Source organism: Carcharodon carcharias, chromosome 2 (assembly GCF_017639515.1).
Source record: "Carcharodon carcharias isolate sCarCar2 chromosome 2, sCarCar2.pri, whole genome shotgun sequence".
NCBI classification, from domain to species: domain Eukaryota; kingdom Metazoa; phylum Chordata; class Chondrichthyes; order Lamniformes; family Lamnidae; genus Carcharodon; species Carcharodon carcharias.
Genome location: NC_054468.1, coordinates 65,129,221 through 65,149,718, shown reverse-complemented (window position 1 = coordinate 65,149,718; position 20,498 = coordinate 65,129,221). Strand labels below are relative to the sequence as shown.

General features: G+C 40.4%; 1 protein-coding gene across 2 annotated transcripts in view; it reads left to right on the top strand.

The window, feature by feature from the left end:
- The window catches only part of rsrc1 (arginine/serine-rich coiled-coil 1), a 468,003-nt gene that overhangs the window by 379,382 nt on the left and 68,123 nt on the right, over positions 1-20,498 (top strand). For both annotated transcript variants that reach the window (XM_041176225.1, XM_041176232.1), the window contains one exon: positions 6,556-6,624. In XM_041176225.1, coding sequence (XP_041032159.1) covers positions 6,556-6,624 — 69 coding nt within the window. The remainder of the gene's footprint in view (positions 1-6,555; positions 6,625-20,498) is intronic.

Sequence of the window (20,498 nt, the reverse complement as noted above, 5' to 3'; positions counted from 1 at the left end):
AAAAATATGGCAGGTGGGGCTTTTTTGAAGGAGACAGGTCTGCCAGGTTGGGAAGTTTCCTGATTCAAATTTCCCACCACCTCCACAAAAATCCGGCCCAGTGTTTCAAGTCAATGACCTTTCCTCAGGACTGTTATCAATTTCTGGTCTGCCCTAGATATTTTCTCAAGTTCAGCATCCCCATGGGTGAGCCCCATGTCCTTTGCAATCTGGAGTTTACTTTTTGCTAACCCTTATTGGTACAATAGCATAACTCATGTCAAAGCAATGAAACGTCTCAAGTATTGGGTACTGAAATCCCACACCTACCCCCATGTGTGCTTCTCCTAACTTTGGAAGTTAGATAAATGAACACTAGCTGATGGCGCCAAAAATAAGCCAACTTGCTGGTTCATTTTACCAGTGACAGATGAACACACCGCTTTTATTGAAATTTACCCTGATCCCAATTGCTCCCTGCAACATCAGAATAAAGGAAAAAAATGCATTTGTGCTGCATCTTTCACAACTGCATTGCATTCCAGAGCGACTTTTAAAGTGTAATCACTGTTATAATGTTGAAAATGTGGTAGCCAATCACACAGATCAAGCTGCCACAAACAATTGTTCAATTAAATAAATGACCAGATCATCTGTAAAACGAATAGTATGCAAAATTAGCCCGTGGCACAGACCTGACCTCACTCTTCAATATGACTACTTCCTGAACTGACTGACGCTAACCTTACAAAGAGCGCCATCTACCTCTGTCCAATTTAAATTTCTGCAGACTTGAGTCAGTTTCAATTTGATCTGAACCCAAGGACTTGACCTTTAACCCTTGCCCCAACTTTGCAATCCATATTGGGGATTGATCAATTGAGTTGCCAATCAACTTGCAACCACCCTCCTGGGTGGAAGTCCTCTGGCTGCTTAAACGAATGAGACTATTTCAATGTCATAAATGTGAACTCACTAGCATTTGTTATTGTATACCTTTATCACAAATTATGTGGGAAACAGATCCGACACTTTATGAACATACAAAATATGAGCAGAAGTATGCCATTCGGCCCCTCAAGCCTGCTCAGCCATTTAATAAGATCATGGTTGATCTATCTGTGTTTCAAATTCCACATTCCCATTTACCCCGATAACCTGTGATTCCCTTGCCTAACAAGAATCTATCTACCAGCATCTTTAAAATATTCAATGACCCCGCTTCCACCACTTTCTGAGGCAGAGAGTTCCAAAGTTATATAACCCTCTGAGAGAAAAAAAATCTCCTCATCTCTGCCCTAAAACGGGACCCCTAATTTTAAAACAGTGCCCTCTAGTTCTGGACTCACCCACAAGAGGAAACAACCCTTCCGTGTCCACCTTGTCAGTACTGTTCAGGATCTTATATACTTCAGTCAAGTCACCCCTCACTCTTCTAACCTCCAGTGGAAACAAGCCCAGTCTGTCTAACCTTTCCTCATAAGACAACCCGCTCATTCTAGGTATCAATCTGGTAAACCTCCTCTGAACCACCTCCAACGCATTTACATCCTTCCTTAAATAAGGAGTTCAAAACTGCACACAGTATTCGAGATGAGGTCTCACCAATGCCATGAATAACTGAAACATAACATCCTTACTTTTATAAAAACAAGATACTGCAGATGGCTGGAAATCTGAAACAAAAACAAAAATTTCTGGAAAAACTCAGCAGGTCTGACAGCATCTGCGGAAAGAAAGACAGAGTCAATGTTTCGAGTCCGCATGACTCATCTTCTGAACTCACTCACTTTTATGTTTAAAACCTCTCAATAAAGTATAGCATTCCATTAGCCTTCTTAATTACTTGCTGCACTTGCATGCTAAATTTTTGTGACTCATGTACGAGAACACCCAGATCCCTCTGCACCTCGGAATTGTGCAGCCGTTCTCCATTTAAGTAATACTCTGCTTTTTTATTCTTCCTGCCAAAGTGAACAACTTCACATGTTCCCACATTATCCTCCATCTGCCATTTTTTTGCCTACTCACTCAACCTATCCATATCCATCTGTAACCTCCTTATGTCCTCTTCACAACATACTTTCCTACCTATCTTTGTGTCATTTGCAAATTTAGCTACCATGCCTTCACTCCCCTCATCTAAGTCATTGATATAAATTGTAAAATGTTGAGGCTCCAGCACCGACCCCTGCAGGACTCCACTCGTCACATCTGCCAGTCAGAAAAAAACTCATTAATGCATACCCTGTTTTCTGCCAGCTAGCCAATCTTCTATCCATGCTAATATGTTACCCACTACACCATGAGCTTTTATTTTCCACAACCTTTGAGGTGTAGCTTATCAAATGCCTTCTGGAAACCCAAGTACAGTATGTCTACAGGCTCCCCTTTATCCACAGCGCATGTTACTCCCTCAAATAAGTCCAATAAATTGGTTAAACATGATTTTTCTCTCACAAAACCATGCTGACTCTTCCTTATTACCTTCAGTTTCTCTAAGTGCCCAGCTATAACCTCCTTAATGATTGACTCTACAGCTTCCCTATAACAGATGTCAAGCTAACTGTCCTATAGTTTCCTGCCTCCCTCCCTTCTTGAATTGAAGGGTACATTTGCTACTTTCCAGTCTGATGGAACCTTTCCAGAAACCAGGTAATTTTGGAAAATTAACCCCAGTGCATCTACTATTTCATTATTCACCTCTTGTAAGACCCTAGGATTAAGTCCATCAGGACCCAGAGATTTGTCAGCCTGTAGCTCCACCAGTTCACTCAGCACCACTTCCCTAATGATTGTAAGAGTTCCCCTCTCCCTTCCACCTCTTGATTTAAAGCTATACTAGAATGTTTTTTGTATCTTCTATAGTGAAGACAAGCAAAATATTTGTTCATTTCACCCACCATTTCCTTATTAGCTTCTATTAATCCCCCATTTTCATTCACTAGAGGACCAACACTCACTTTCCTTACTCTTTTCTTTTTTAAATACCTGTAGAAACTCTTGCTACCTGTTTCTACATTTCGAGCTAGCTTCCTCTCATACTCAAATTTCTTTCTCCTGATTTACCTTCTAGTTATTCTCTGCCGTTCTTAATATTCTGACCAATCATTTGACCTGCCACTTTACTTATCCACGGATGGTGAGTCCTCCCATTTGAATTTTTCTTTATAGTAGGAATGTACTTACTCAGAGCATTCTGAAATATCCCCATAACTGCCTGCCACTGCTCCTCTATTGACCTAGCTGAGTATCTCAGTTCACTTCACTTCAGCTAGCTCAGCTTTCATGCCTCATACAGTTTCCCTTACTTAAGTTTAAAATACTAGTCTTCGACCCACTCTCCTTGCTTTCAAACTGGATGTAAAATTCAAGCATATTGTAGTCACTGCTACCGAGGGGTGCCTTCAGTCTGAGGTCACTAATTAATCCTGTTACATTACACAATGCCAAGCCTTATATAACCTGCTGTCTGTTTGGCCGCAGAACATGCTGCTCTCAGAAATTCCCTCAAAAGCATTCTATGAACTCCTCATTCAGGCTACTACTGAAAATCTGATTTTTCCAGTTTATATGTAGATTCAAATCACTCATGATTATTGCCATGCCTGAATCACAAGCACCCAATATGTCTTCCTATATGCTTTGTCCTACATTGTTGTTACTGTTATGGGGCCTGTAGACCACTCCATCTCGTGGTTTCTTTCCCCTACTACTCCTCATCTCCACCCAAACCAATTCTGCATCCTGATCTCTTGAACTAAGGTCATCTCTAACTATTGCACCAATGCCATCCTTGATCAACCGTGCTACCCCCACCCCCCGCCCCGAACTTTTACCTAGCTTCCTAATTTTTTTGAATGTCATATACCCCTCAATATTCAGGACCCAATCCTTGTCATCCTGCAGCCATGTTTCCGTAATGGCTATCAGATCCTATTTATTTACTTCATTTGAGCTAAAATTAATTTACTTTGTTATGACTGCTCTGTGCATTCAGATACAAAGTCTTTAGTTTTGTCTTTTTGTTATCTTTGTGACATCTAGTCTTGATTATTGGTGTATCCTTAGGTTTTATCTCTCTATCCGTTCCTGCTATTCTAGACCACATTTCCCTTATTACTATTGTGCTCCCTTGCCTTGAATCTACTCTTTGATTTGCTACACCTACCCAAGCTTGATTCCTCACCCCCCTTGTTTGGTTTAAAGCTCTCTCTACTTCCCTAGTTATGTGATTCACAAGAAATCTCATCCCAGCACAGTTCAGATCCCAATGTTACAGCCCCCAGTACTTGGTCTGGTCGTGGCTGCAATCTGCCATCATCAAAATTAGCAACTTAAGCAAAATCAGCTTCTGATAACTAGCTTCCTCAAACAGGCTGTGAGGTCGATGGTCTTAACCACAACTAAATTTAACTTGATCACAACAAATAAAAATAGTCAACCTTAAATAGCCCCCAAGCTCAAAACAAACGATCCTTATTCATGCCCTTTTTTTGTCTAGACTTGATTGTTTCAGTGCATTCCTAGCTGGTCTCCCACATTTCGCTGTCAGTAAACTTGAAGTCATCCAAAACTCAGCTGACCTCGTATGAACTTGCAGCACGTCCTGTTCACCTATCACCCCTCTGCTTGCTGACTAACATTGACTTCTGGTAAAGCAAAGTCTTGATGTTAAAATTTTCATCCTCGCTTTCAAATGCCTCCATGGCCTTGCGCCACCCTATCTCTGTAATCACTTCCAGCCCCACAACCCTCTAAGATATCTGCATGTCTCTAATCCTAGCCTCTTGTGCATTCCCAATTACATTTGCCCCACCATTGGCGGGCATACCTTCAGTTGCCAAGGCCCCAAGCTCTGGAATACCCTCCCACACCTCTCTACCTTGCTTTTCTCCTTTAAAACACTCATTAAAATCTTTGACCAAGTTTTTGGTCATGTAAGGAGACCTTATATCTCCTCATGTGGCTCAGTGCCATACTTTGTTTTATAATGCTCCCGTTAAGCACCTTGGGAGATTTCATTATGTTAAAGGCACTACATAATATAAATTGTAATTTTAAAATACTTAAAGAAAAGGAATGCAAAAATAAACAAATAGATAGGAGGTATTGGTGGAATATTTGTTCACCGAAGTAGAAAAATTCTCTCAGTCAATCAATGAAAAGAAACATCAAAGAAATTCAAGACATTAGCAAAACAGTTGTGGGAATAGTTGATGTAAGGAGCAGGTATATCCAAAGAAAATTGAAAACTTGTACATTAGGTCAGAAATTAAACCATGAGATGATGAAAATGAAGCTTGCTGTATTTTTATTTGGAAGTACTTTGTGAAACACTCTTCTAAGGAAAGATGATGCTCATTTAAATGCTGCCTGAGAAGCATGTCATGCTTTGGAGACAGAAAAAAACAACAGGCCTAATTAAATTCATAATCATTTTAAATATTTTACTGATTCAGAAGGTGTTTAATTATAAATCTGAAACCGTTTCTTTCTGCAAAGTTGGAGTGTCAGTTCCATGCACTTTTAACGGGTGGACCCTTCTTGTACAATCACAGAAAAACTGCACAATATCTGCTTCTGGTATGATAATCAACTAAGCAAACCTGAAAATTCTGAGAATAAGTGGAGGAAGAGGCTAGTAAATAAATCTTCTATGGAATATATTGATTCCTGGCTTCAGAAACAATGGGAATGTTTCCAGAATGTAACTGGTCAAAGTTGTATCACATAGAATGCAAGGTTAAACATAAATTCTGAAATTTCATTTCGATTGCTTTGGAGGGACAGAAAGAAATTGCTACTCAGGAGAAGATGCCTGGAGTCCATAACAAAATGATTGTTTCTGATTTTTGGAAGAAATATGCCAGATGGATTTTGTTTATTTCATGTTTTTTATATTTAATTTGCTTAAGCAAGAACCATTCAATATTTAACAATTGGTTTGTCAATTGAATTGGGACATTTAATTATATAAATGCTGCAAGACACATCCAGTTTAGTTACCTTTCTCTGATTAATTGTGATGCTCCATTGTAAATATATTGGTCCTTTTATGCTTGATTCAAACTGAGAATTTGGTCTCCTCGGTATTTATATACAATTTATGTACAAGGGCAGGTGCCAACTATTATCTCATTTCAGTGCATTGTTTGGGAGACCAGAAAGAATTCATATTATTTACATCAGCCAGGTCCTCACCTTTTTGTATTGGGGACGGTTCATAGCAACATAAGAGGTGTGGACTTTTACTACTTATTGGCATCCAAGTAAATTAATTTGCATCATTTGCAATTAAGAATCCATTGTTGCAGCTGCATTGTAAGTGAGGCAGGAGTGTTGGATATTATATATTTGAAAACTAAATTCAAATTTTACTAGAGGTGTAGGGTTTATTCTTTCAACCAGTAACTGTGACCTGTACTTAGAAACAGTGGAGAAAGAATCAAAACGTAATCATTTTAAGAATTGATTAAAAAGCAAAATGGTTATTTTGCAACCTGATTTTCAAAGGGCTTGATGATTAATGATATTAATTATTCAGAATCTTAAAATTATACTTTTAATTTTCAGCAAAAGCAGATGAAGTACTAAAGGCTAAGGAAAGGAAAGAGGAGGATGCCAAAAAGAAGAAAGAGCAAGGTAACAAATGAATTTTAGCAAAATAATGCTTAAAATTTTGTAGTGAGCATTGTGGAATACTTTCTTGAATGTCCAAATCACTGCCAATTTTGAAATGAATTGTGGAAAATAGATAACTGCTCATTTACTCAAGTCAAGAACTCGCTTATTTAAAGACTTGAGTAGTAAAAGCTGAATATTTCTACAGTTTATTGTTTGGTGGTTTGGTTGTATCATTGTGAGAACATTTATTTTTAAAAGAATACTTCGGGATGCGTTTTCGAATTTCAATAGACAGAATTTGCAAGTTTTTTTTTAATTCATTCACAGGATGTGGGCTTCAGTTGCAGGGCCAACATTTATTGCCCATTCCTAGTTGCCCATGAGAAGGTACACCCACAGTGCTGTTAGTCAGGAAGCTCCAGGATTTTGATCCAGTGACAGTGAAGGAATGGCGATATATTTCCAAGTCAGGGTGGTGAGTGACTTGGAGGGAATTTCCAGATGGTGGTATTCCCATCTATCTGCTGCCCTTGTCCTTCTAGATGGTAGTGGTCATGGGTTTGGAAGGAGCGTCTAAGGAGCCTTGGTGAATTCCTGCAGTGCATCATGTAGATGGTACACACTGCTGCTATTGTGTATCGGTGGTGGAGGGAGTGAGTGTTTGCGGATGTGGTGCCAATCAAGCGAGCTGCTTTGTCCTGGATGGTGTCCAGATTCTTGGGTTGAGGGAGCTGCACTCATCCAGGCAAGTGGGGAGTATTCCATCACACTCCTGACTTGTGCCTTGTGCATGGTGGACAGGATTTGAGGAGCCAGGAGGTGAGTTACTTGTCACACGATTCCTAGCTTCTGACCTGCTCTTGCAGCCACAGTATTTATACGGCTAGTCCAGTTCAGCTTCTGGTCAATGGTAACCCCTAGGATGTTGATTGTGGGGAATTCATTGTAATTCATGGTAATGCCATTGAACATCAAGGGGCAATGGTTGGATTCTCTCTTGTTGGAGATGGTCATTGCCTGACTTGTGTGATGCAAATGTTACTTGCAGCTTGTCAGCCCAAGCCTGGCTATGGTCCAGGTCTTGCTGCATTTGGACAGGGACTGCTTCAGTATCTGAGGAATTACGAGTGGTGCTGAACATTGTGCAATCATCAACAACCATCCCCACTTCTGATCTTGTGATGGAAGGAAGGTCATTGATGAAGCAACTAAAGATGGTTGGGCCTAGGACACTGCCTTGAGGAACTCCTGCAGTGATATCCTGGAGCTGAGATGACTGACCTTCAACAACCACAACCATCTTCCTTTGTGCTAGGTATGACTCCAACCAGCAGATAGTTTTTCCCCGATTCCCATTTACTCCAGTTTTGCTAGAGCTCCTTGATGCCACATTTGGTCAAATGCTGCCTTGATGCCAAGGGCACTCACTCTCACTTCAACCCGGGAGTTCAGCTCTTTTGTCCATGTTTGAACCAATGAGTTCAGGAGCTGTGTGGCCCTGGCGGAACCCAAACTGGGCATCATTGAGCAGGTTATTGCTAAGCAAGTACCATTTGATAGCACTGTTGATGACCCCTTCCATTACTTTACTGATGATTGAGAGTAAACTGATCGGGCGGTATTTGGCTGGGTTGGATTAGTCCTGCTTCTTGTGTACAGGATATATCTGGGCAACTTTCCACATAGTCGGGTAGGTGCCAATGTTGTAGCTGTACTGGAGCAGCTTGGCTAGGGGCGCGGCAAGTTCTGGAGCACAAATATTATGTTTGCGACACTTTACTTGGCTTAATTATGTATTTTCTTGGGTAAAAAACAAATATTTGTTTTAAGAAAGAGTATATATGTCAAATGTATCTGCCATTAACTTGGTTTCTCACAAGCTGTCTTTTTTGAAATCACTACTCCAATAGCCAGAACTATGGACTGTGACTGTAGTCTGCCTTCCTGTTGTAAACTATATATTTTGAAGGGAACAATTTTTCTGAAATAAATCAAATAGAAAAATCCTTTTTCTTAGCATCTTTGCAGATGTAGAGAAATAATAAAACAAATGGAATTTCCAGATCACTTAACATCCTTAGAAAGCATTGTCTATTAAGATTTGAGAAGATAGCCTGAAGTATTCTTTCGAATAAAATGTAGGTTTTGTTCTCCTTCATTTAACTTTCACATAACATAAAAACTAGGAGCAGGAGAAGACCTGCTCTGCCATTCAGTATGATTGTGGCTAATCTTCAGCTTCAACTCCACTTTCCCGCTGCTCCCCATATCCCTTGATTCCCTGAGACACCAAAAATCTATCAACCTCAGCCTTAAACATATCCAGTAATGGAGCATCCACAACCTCTGGGGTCAAGAATTCCAAAGATTCACAGTCCTTTCAGTGAAGAAATTTCTCCTCACCTCAGTGCAGTGACAGAAGCAGAATGTAACTGTTTAATCCCTTTCATGTTGCATTTAGCTACTTTTTGCAAGTACTGCCTTGAGCCTAAACAAGTTAAGTTTTAATTTCATGACCTGTTTTGGCCCCAAGTACTACCTTTTTAACTGAACATCAAGGAAATTGTTTGAAAATTAAGTGAACAATTAAAACATCTTTTCAAATTAATCCTTGGATCAAAAGAAAAGCTGTTCACAAGTCAACAAGCAAATGCAGGGCTGCTGAAGTAAGGACCTGAATATGTTGGTGGTGGGAGAAGAAACATTTCATTTCAAGATGTTCTCTCAATTATCACGCTTCAGGACTTGACACAAAAATCAAGCCTGACGTTTCAATGCTGTACTGAGGGACATCTTTCAGATGAGACGTTAAATTAAGGTCCTGTCTGCCCTCTCAGGTAGACCTCAAAGACACCATGGTTCTTTCAAAGGACAACATCTCCCTGGTGTTCTGGCCAATAATTGTTCCTCAATCAACATTGCATTAAAAAATTATCTAGTTATTATCACATTGTTCCTTGTGTGAGCTTTCTGTGAGCAAATTGGCTACCGCACTTTACAACAATGACTACACTTATTGGCTGTAAAGCACTTTGGGACACCTGGTGGCTGTGAAAGGTGTTTTAAATTTATGTTGCGTTTCTTTCTTTACTCCTGTTTGATGATGGGTTTACTGTGGAGAAAAAATAAATATACATGTTCCACACAGAAAAGAGCCAGACCAAGAAGTTAAATCACACCTGACCCTGAGAAGGAAATGGAAGAAGAAATCTGTACAGAGATCAGGGAGATGGAAAAGACTAACAAAGTTATTGTTCTGGGAAAATTTAATTACCGATTCCAAATGGCACATAAAGAAAGTAACCAGAGCAAACAGACACATATTCCTCAAACTGACCTACCCCTTTCTCCCCATATCGCTCACAATCCCATCTTCTCCCTATATGTCTCAACTGTTAAGCTCCAATAGCTATAAAGGACATTACTTTTTGTCTTCTCAAAAGGAAAAGACGTCCCTCTTTGAGGATCTCCAATAACTTTTTGGAGCTCACTCCTCTTTTCATGAAGCAGTCAGACATTTGGTAGCTGCTATCAATCCACTTGATCTTGGAAATCTCCTTATTCTCTAGCATTGGTTAAGCTCGCATGTCAATGCGCAATCTCTTTTCGTTAACACTTTGTAGAATGAACATTTTCCCCAAAGTGACATATGGTCTAGAAGACATTCGATAGGTACCGTTCCTGAATACTCTTGTCCATTTAAAATTTCTGCCAGCATCTTTGATATAAAGAATGCCATATCTACCGCCTCAATAAGGGCAAGAGTCTCCACTGCCAATGTACTTTTTACAAATCTTCATATCTTTTTAGATTCCCATACCAAAGGGCAACATTTACCTTCTCCCTCCCCCTACCATGAGAAATATTATAAATCCTCCCGCACTGAAAAATCCACCACATAGACTCGCATACGACGTGTCACTAAACACAGTTTCATTTTTCTAAGATCACCCAAAGATGGGAATTTCAAAACACACTGCTCCATTTTTAATTTTGTCAGTGTTTTGTTTGCTCTAATGATTTCTTCAACCTTGGGATCATTCATTTTATAGCTTAACTCCAAAATGTCAAAACTGGCATTCGGCCTTGTTTGTTTGCCTAGCCAATTGAGTTGCCGAATTAGACTTCCGAGTTCCTCTTTTTCCGTTTCAGAAGCTGCTGTATCTTTTTGGGAGGCCTTACCATGACTAATTGCAATGGGATTGACATTTTAAGTAAGGGTGCTGATGTAAAATGACTTGTGATCCGCTCTGCCTGATTTCCAATCCAATATATTTCAACGCACCAGAGGCCTGACTTCCAATTTTGAATTCCGTTCTGAGTTCATTAATGACAATTGTTTCAAATTCACTACTACCTCCCCACAAAAAATCATCGCATGCATTATAAAGATGCCTGCAAGTTTCCCTCCATGGTGCCATTAAAACATTGCCGGGTCTGCTTCCAACTGAAGATAACCCAACTTTAACAAAAATGACCTCACAGAAATACCAAACTCACAAGGCGTCATTTAAACTGCGTACGCATTTATTTAGCTTCCAGAATGTCCCTTCTACATTTGGTGCCTCTTTCGATGGACCAAGAAAAACTTCTCTTTGAAGTTAGTGCTCCTACAATAAAGCAGCTTTAATATCAATGGTCTAATGTTACCAAACATTTGTAGCTAACAGAGCCAAAAAGATCTTCAGAATAACTTTTCCTGCTGTAGGTGAATCTACTCTTATATCCTGGTCACCTAAGTTTTCTTCAAACCCTCATGCCACAAGCCTGGCTTTAGCTTTATAAGTCCCATCAGGAAGCACCTTTTCTGTACATATCCATCTATGAGACAGAGCTGGTTGTCCCCTATCTGATACCGTATAACCCAAATTCTTTCCAAGTATATAGTTCTTGCAGTTTGGCATCCTTTATTAATTTATCATCTAACTCGTTTGAAGCTACTAAGACTTCTTGATCACATGGGCTCCTGCACCTTGGAGCATTACTATTTGTGCCATATTATTGACCTTATTAAGCTATGCCCTCTATCCCCCTCTGGACTGTTGCTGTTTGATCTCCCTCTCCCATTTATAGATGTTTTTTCAACAATTTGCGATCTCTTTCAAGAGGCATGTTCATTCCCAGACCCACTGTCTGAACTGATACTGCATGTCCATGCCTTCCATTTTTGTACTTCATGTTCCCAATCCATAAGCCTAACCTCCTGTCCTTTATCTCATACATTTAACTAGTTTTTCTATTTTCCCGTGGCCTTCCCTGCTCTACCTACAATTGTTAAATCCTGCTATTGACTGGCCCCTTTTGGTAAGTATGGAACTTTAGTGCCAGCTTTTGGCAGTTGTCCCCTGGAACAAATTGCTTCACCTTGTTCGTCCAAATTACTGTGTTCAACTTCAGATATCCTGTCAACTTCAGCTGCCTGGTCCTCATAATCATGCAATGCAATGTAATGTAATGGGTATGAGAAGTACATGGTTCCTCATCACTTCCTACAACCCTTTCTGGACCCGCAAATTTGCAATCTGCACCCACTATCCTTGATGAGTGTACCTGAATGGCCTGGTTCCCATGCTATGAAATGGTTGTTTTACCATCTTTATCGATAACTTTTCCCAGGCCTTTGGATTCAGGCCTTTTCTTTTATAGTACACCTTGTCTCCCTGATTGAAAATAGATTCCGATGGCCGTACATTGTATCTTGAGGCTTGCCAAATTCTTTCTGAAACTTTGACTTTCGGGAATGCTTATGTGCCTGCGTGTAGTGCATTTGAATGCTTAAAGAGTAAATTGTAATTCCCTCCCAGGCTGGGGGATGACTGAATGAATTTTTGGATTTCTACAAAAACCAACTGATATGGACTATAGCCTCCAACCATCTGCAATGTATTCTTGGCATGGACAGCCCATTGTAGAGTGGATGTTAATTTACAGCTTGGTCTATCTGCTAGAATCTTATGAAGCATCTCATCTAATACCGCAATATTCCTTTCATGCACACAGTTACTAAAAGGGCTTTTGCTGCTGTATTCATAACTATTATAATCATGTTTTTGCACATATCCCGAAACACAAAATTAGCAAATTACCTACCCCCCCATTATCAGTGAGGAATTTTGCCGTTGGTCCCAATCTGGTCCCTACTTCTGCATTACCTGATCCACAATTATTTTCTTAGTTTATATGATTGTTGACTGGCTAAACCTTGTTGCAAATCTATGAAATGTAAAATAAAATGTTCTTTTCTTTCTCCCACACTTCAAATCCGTCACCACAACTTCATTGAAATCCCTCACTAAAGGTAGACTCACTATCGGCTGTGACAGTGTCCTTTTGTATTTCTTACATATATCACATATATTATTTAACTCCTCTAAGTTTATTGTACTCTCCATCCCTTAGCAAAATTTTTAAAAGGGTGGGCAAACTGCTGATGTAATTTTAACACAATTAGCTTTTTGCCCTGTAAATTCTTATCCCTGATGCTGATAGCACTAATTTCCTTAGCAGAAATGTTAGGTTTCATTAAAGGAATACATTAGAGTCCAGATTGCATAAATTATAAATCCACAAGTTTTCCAAATACAATGACTTTGTCGTTTTCCATGTCCAGTTTCATTTGCGCTTTCTTCATTGATCGTCTGCTCAATAGTAATAACATTTCGCCAGACACTATGTCCGCTGATGAAATGATTGACTCCAGTTACCTTACAGGGAATCACTACCCTTTTTAAAGATTTTAGGATACTATGATCTCCAAATCTAAAACTGGTGGAGCGCTCAAATTCCTTAACCTTATTCCTGTCCTTGTCATATTAACCAGTCTATTCCACTGACTGTAGACGTGCGTCCGCTGTCTAGCACCGCACAACTGAAGGACTCTGCAACCAGTATATTCATCACTGGGCTGAAACCTCTTGTAACTAATACAATGCCCTCTCTTTGGTCAATATCTCCATCATCTTCTGAGTCTTCTGTCTCATGTTTGATATCAAACACATTATATCGTTTAGGACAGTTCATTGCATAATGGTGTTTCGAATCACATCTAAAACACCGAATGACCACACCCTCGGCATCTCTGGGATTCATTCTTTTGTTGTAATTCCCCAATTCTTTTCTCCTGCCATAATTGTCAAAGGTGTTTCTGTCCTTATCGTTTCTAGTTATAAATCTCCTTTCGTAATAATGCCTGCATCCTGTTTCTAAACGATCTCACCATCCCGCTAACATTGTATCCTCCATTTTCTGTCTTACCACCAAATGACCCAATTGCACCATGAACACTGCCGGAAGGGAATGTTTGCAGAGGAATTTTTTTAGAGCTTCTGATATCTGTTCTAGCAGCATGTGTCTTTCTGCAAACTTAACTCCCATTAAAACTAGAAGCCCATGCACATTCGATACTCTGGCACAGTCTAGTAACTTAAATGCCAACACTGATTGGGGAATTTCTAGATGGAACTTTTGAAATCTTGCATATAGTCCACTGAATTCCATTATTTAATCTATGGAGACAACCTCCAAATTCCTAAATTTGTCAAAATCTGACCACACTTCGTAAGCACTTTATAAATCATCCTTTTGATAGATTTCATCCATAAAACTTAATAATATTTCCAAGCCTTCATCTGTGCTCAGGATCCAACTCTGAAAATACTTCACGTCTTATTTTGCCTTCATATGGTAGGGAAAGTTCCAAGGCCATTCCCTGTTTTTAATTTGGCCACATGGTTACTTCATTGTTCCATTGATCACATGGCTGACGCTCAGAAAACATTGGTGGGTAATCATACCCCAACACTGTACATTTTGACTCAGCCATATTTGAGCGACTCCAAACCACTTTGCTCTTAAAATTAGCTCCAAATACAGCTTTTGGTCCGAAGAAAGCTTGGTTTCCAATCTTTTACTTACAAGCAACAACCGTTCTCTGCTACCACTGTTAAGCTTCAATAGCTGTTTGGCAATAAGGACTGAGACCAAGTCAGACTCCTTCAGATAGAGAGTTTTATTTCAGGTGAATAAAACTCTCTACAAACAGAACTTGCCTCACCTGCTTTCCTTTTTATACATCTAAATGGGTACTTAGGTTGTTAACTGTTAATTAGCAAATGAACTCCTTGTGAGTTAACTGTTTCCTTCCCCAACATGAACCCCACCTGTCCACCTTCTCATATCTCTCAGCCCCACCTTCCTGTTTTCTCCCTGCAACCCTCAACCACACCTACACAATTGTGCCTCCTATTCCTCAACTATACCTACCAACCGGTCTCCAAGGAAGCAAGATCAATCATCATGGACACCAGCCAAGGTCAATATGCGAGTCTGGGAAGGGAGGAAGGAAATCGGAGGGAGGGAGACTGGTGACTACCAGCGGTCCACAGATTTAATGTGGAGCTGGGAGAAGCACATCTGATCCTCCTCCTCCACAATATGGCGAGTAACAATATTGAAACTTACCTTTGTGTTGGCAGCCTTCAATGATCTCTTTCATGGAAACCTGTATGATTAGGTCTGAGGAAGGAAGGATGGGCTGTTGCTGCTCAAAATTTATCATGACTTGTTTGGCTGTTGCTCAGCTAGCTAAAAGTGCTAACTCCCCGTGTTAATACATTTTTTAAGATACCTTTGATTTTAAAAAAAGTGTTTGTGAGTTTTATCTGTTTAGCAGCTGTTCCCAGTCACTGCAAGTTGAGTTTTCACTATCTACATCGGCACATCAACATTTAAGCACTGATTGACACCCAGTAAAATCTAGATGTTTTGGACATGGTGGAGGGGAGAATCAGCCTCTTTGACTCACACTGGGCAGGCATAATTATTTTCTTTAAGCTAAATTAATATGTCACAAAGCTAGTAGGAGCATTTAGCTCACAATTCTCCACATAGTGAAGCCCACCGGAAGGAGCATGTGAAGGCAGTCAATCACGACCAATTTCACATACCTAGAGGCTGCATTCAGAGAAGCAGTGAAGGTCGTAAGAGCAGTTGCTTCCTTGCCATCTTGATGTGGGGGCAATGCATGTTGAGAATAAACAAAGAGAAATTATAGAAGTCTTGTATCTGAGCGAAAGAAAGAACAGAAACAGAAAGCGAAAGGTGGAGATTGTCGTATCACAGGAACCATCATGTCAGTGGAGGATGGAATGCCTAGTGAGGTGAAACATCATAGAGTCCACATTAGCTAATGTAGGCCCCAGTCATGGGATCTAGGTTCGGAAGCAGACTGAATCCCCAGAGAAATGCTCCAACTGTAAAAATAAAATTGTTTTAACAAACTGGCTACTGGCCCTTCACGCAAGTCCCTCCAAGGAAGACAACTTTGGGATCAGGAATGCTACCTGCTGTCCTGGGCAGATAAATGCCCAATTTGCAGCTCCAGATCACCAACTCTGCTTGGACTTATCTAGAGGTTTAATCATGTGACAACTGATCGTGTGAAACAGGAACACATAACAACTAATTGCTGGAGTTTGCAAATGTTATTGCACTTATAAAGGTTGGATCCCTTGCAGTTTAAGGTTTTTGGTGACAGTTTCCTTCGTCTTAAATTGGTTTTATGGTACTTTCACCAACTGTGAAGACTTTTGCTTTTTGACATAATCATGTACAAGACACCCTGTAGTTCAGCAGCACCTGTGACTCTGTTTTCACAAGACTTCCGCTTAACGGGATCCTTCCTTTGGTCCAAAGCTGAGCCATTAAACTGAAAACATTTCACAGTGTGCATTTAAAACTAGAATTGGAAGTGTAAAAGATGCAAGTTTAAAAATATCACTGTTCTTACTTTGTTGTGTTTATTTAAAAAATTCCACCCTTATTGATCAATTGTTTGCTCCTTTGAAATTATTTTTTCATCTTAGTTGCTGTAAGATGCAATATTCATCATACAGCTTGTTGAAATCAATCTCAATACAAAGACCTTCAGCCAACTTTTCAATATCAGACCATTTCACTTCCTGTAAGAGGACTGACATTTGTTTGAAAGCAAATGTCTTGAAATCATACTATTTCTCAAGGAATGTAACATATCTAGACAGTCCCATATTCCTCCTCAAATTCACTCCTCATCGATAAATGTTAGTAGCCTGAGCTGATCGCCCAGAGAATGATTAAGTGAATTCTGCTGGTGTCACGACCAATAGTTATCTTTCAGTCACCATTACTAAAAGGACAATATCTGGTCATTTTCTCATGATTATTTGTGGGATATTGTGTGCAAACTGGTTACAGCATTTCCTTGCGATATAGTAGTACCTACTGCAAAACGTTCTTAATTACTTATAAAGCACTTTGGGACATCTTGAGGTCATGAAAGTCACTGGGTTGACTTTTGCATGCCCCTAGTGGGAATGTTTACTGATTCTGTGGGGCAGGGAAGGGGGCGCTGTCAAGTAAAATTGGGCAAGTGCCAACCTGGAGCCAACCAAGGGTCAATTAGGCTTGTTATCAAGCCAAATGATCGTGATAATATGCTGCCCCCACCATAAAACGTTTGGCATGAGCAGCTGGGTGAGAGTGGGCAGCCCGATTCTTTTACTTAAATGTTTAAAGGGCAGAAAGGAAGGGGGTGGGGTTCCTCTTTGGCAGCTGCTGTATGCCAATTGCTGCGCAGCCCCCCTAAAATTGAAACCCCCCCTCCCTTCTTACCTACTCCCTCCCTTAAACCCCATCCCTCCCCAACCTCCACCACCACCCCCCTCCCAACCCACCTGCTCCCCGGCCATCTCTCTAACTTAATCAAACCCCCCTGGTCCAAGACCCTGGACTTACCTGCTCTGGGAGTCCATAAGTCTTGGTGTTGTTCTTCTGCAGTCCAAGCAGCAACCACTGATGCCTTCCTGGCTCCCCTTGACTTTGTGACGTTAGCAATGAGGGACAGAAGCCGCTCTCAGCTTTATGGCTGTGAGGTTAGTTTGTTGGTTCCACACCGACATTATTTCCAGTTGGGGGAGTGCATGCCTTTCACACACACACACACACACACACACACACACACCTCCCCACCCCCCCCACCCCCATATTATTCCACCCACTAGATGCATGTTGTTTCTTCATTTTACTTTTTTGAGTGCTTTGTAAAATCTGCCAACAGCTTATGCACGAATTTAATGTAACAAGGAGGAAGAGAATCCTGACTATCGGCACTGAATGTTTCCCATATAACCTTTACGCCATCTTTATACACCTCCAAAATGAAATATGCCTTTAAAGCTTTATCACAGGCTGAAGGGACAGCTACCTCACTGGCACAAAATGAAGAAGTTCCTTAGACTCAGTTTCTATCAAGTTGAAAAATGAACGGAGAGATTCTGTCCTTTTATTGGAGGCAGGAAACCCTTTGAACACTTTCACAATAGTACAGTTCATGTCAAAACTGAAAGCTTTCTTTTATTCTTTTAAGCAATGTGAGTGTCGCTGACAAAACCAGCATTTGTTGCTCATGGTGAGACACCTTCTTGAACAGCTGCAGCCCATGTGGTGTAGGTACAACCACAGTATTATTAGGAAGGGTGTTCCAGGATTTTGACCCAGCAACAGTGAAGGAATGGTGGTGATATAGTTCCATGTCAGGATGGTGTGTGGCTTGAAGGTGCACCTGAAGGTGGTGGTGTTCCCATATGTCTGCTGCTCTTATCCTTCTGGGTGGTAGAGATCCTGAGTTTAGAAGGTGCTGCAGAAGGAGCCTTGGCTGGATGCTGTAGTGCATCTTGTAGATGGTACGCACTGCTGCCACTGTGTCAGTGGTGGTTGATGGGGATCAATCAAGCAGGCTGTTTTGCCCTGGATGGCATCGAGCTTCTTCTTTGCTGTTGGAGCCACACTCATCCAAGGAAGTAGAGAGTATTGCATCACACTCCTGGCTTGTGCCTTGTAGATGATGGGCAGGCTTTGGGGATTCAGGAGGTGACTTACTCGCCGCAGAAGTCACAGCCCCTGACCTGCTCTTGTTGCCCTAGTATTTATATAGCCACTCCAGTTAAGTTTCTGGTAAATGGCGACCTCCAGGACATGGATGGAGGGAGATTCTCCCTTGTTGGAGATGGTCATTGCCTGGTACTTGTGTGGTGCGAATGTGACTTGCTATTTATCAGCCCAAGCCTGAATGTTGTCCAGGTCTTTTTGCATATAAATACAGGTTGCTTCAGCAGCTGAGGAGTTGTGATTGGTGCTGAACAGTGCAATCATTAATGAATACCCCCGCTTCTTATCCTATAATAAAGAAGGTCATTGATGAAGCAGCTGAAGCTGGTTGGGCCTGGGACCCTGAGGAACTCTTGAAGCGATGCCCTGAGACTAAGATGATTGGCTCCCAACAACCACAGGCATCTTTGTTTGTGTTAAGTAGGACTCTGATCAGTGGAGAGTTTCCCCCCAATATTCCCATTGACTTCAATTTTGCCAGGAGTCGTTGATGCCAAAGCTGGTCAAATGCTGCCTTGATGTCAAGCATCGTCACTCTCACCTTATCTGCACTTTTTGTACTGTACTGTTTTATACTGTTTATAACACAGTTATGAATTACATGGTACTTGCTATCAACCCAAAATATTCTGTTGTTCACTTCTTTCAGCTTCTGGTAAACTGACCTGTTTTTACCTAAATTGACTGAGGCATTATCAACACGTGGAACAAAGCATAGTTTATACTATGACCATTCTCTTCTCTAACGTTCAAAAGACATGCATCACTTGTCTCATGATTATCATAAAATTCAAAGATTATTCAAATTCAAAGCCATATTTCAACTCTCCCATGCTTAAAAAATGTAGATAAAGTTTTTTAAAAGTACAGGGAAAATCGTCTCATTTCCCTATTTCAGGTTTCCACTCCAACTAAATAAAGCATGCTAATTCAAGATCGACTCTAAAATGTGCTGTGATTTCAGATCCAAAACGTTGGCTGTGATGCTGGTTGCTTTTGTGCATGTGCAATAGACTTTTTTTGTCATTCCTGAATTCAATAGAAACTTTTGAATCTTTTGGTTGCCAGAATTATGACTGAAATAATTTAAGTGATGAATCATGGCATGGTAATTTTCTCGAATTTCTGCTACTGTCACTGGCTTTTCTTGAGGAGAGTTCTGTTTTGGATTCAGATGATCAGCTGTTATTTCCATGTTTGATTTGTGGCTGGTTGCTCTGTTGCCAGAATTACAGCTTGGCACACTTCTTGCAAAGTCAGGGTGTCACAGAGCATTCTCTGGATACTGCCACGGAAGAAAAGATGTCTTATATAGAAACAGCAAAGAGAAAATAAGAATTTAAAAAAAAAGCAAAACAGGAATGAATTGAAAGAGGGTAAATTACAAATACAATACAATCCATAAATAAACAAAACTTAATGTGCCAAATATGCCCTCAGCAATTCAGGCAGCATCTATAAGGAAAGGAAAATATCAGTGTCTCAAATGTAGTCCTTCATTGTAGATATGACAAATGAAGAGCTTGTAAGAAGGAAAATAGCAAGGGTTAAGGGAAGAGGGGGTGGAGAAAGGGACCAGGGCGAACAAAAGGAAATAGAACAAACTGTTTAATTGATTGGAGAAGAGAAGATAGTTGACTGTCAGAATTGATAATGGGATAAGATGAGCTTGCAGTTGAACCATGGAAAACTGATGAGCCACATTGAGTAAATCATCTGTTGGGTTTGGTCCCAGTATTTGAGGGAATTAAAAAGCATTAAAAAATGTTCTTGGGGGCATGCATCCTTTTATCTTCCCTTCTGGATCACAATTCTATTTTGGAGAATCAGTCGACACAGTCAGAATCTATTTCTGGTGTTAGGACAATGATGATGTTGATGTATTTACATTGTGGAGCCCATTGCCTGAGAATTGAAGAAGGCTGCCCATTCAAGATAACCTTTCTTTTTGAAATAACAACTGGACT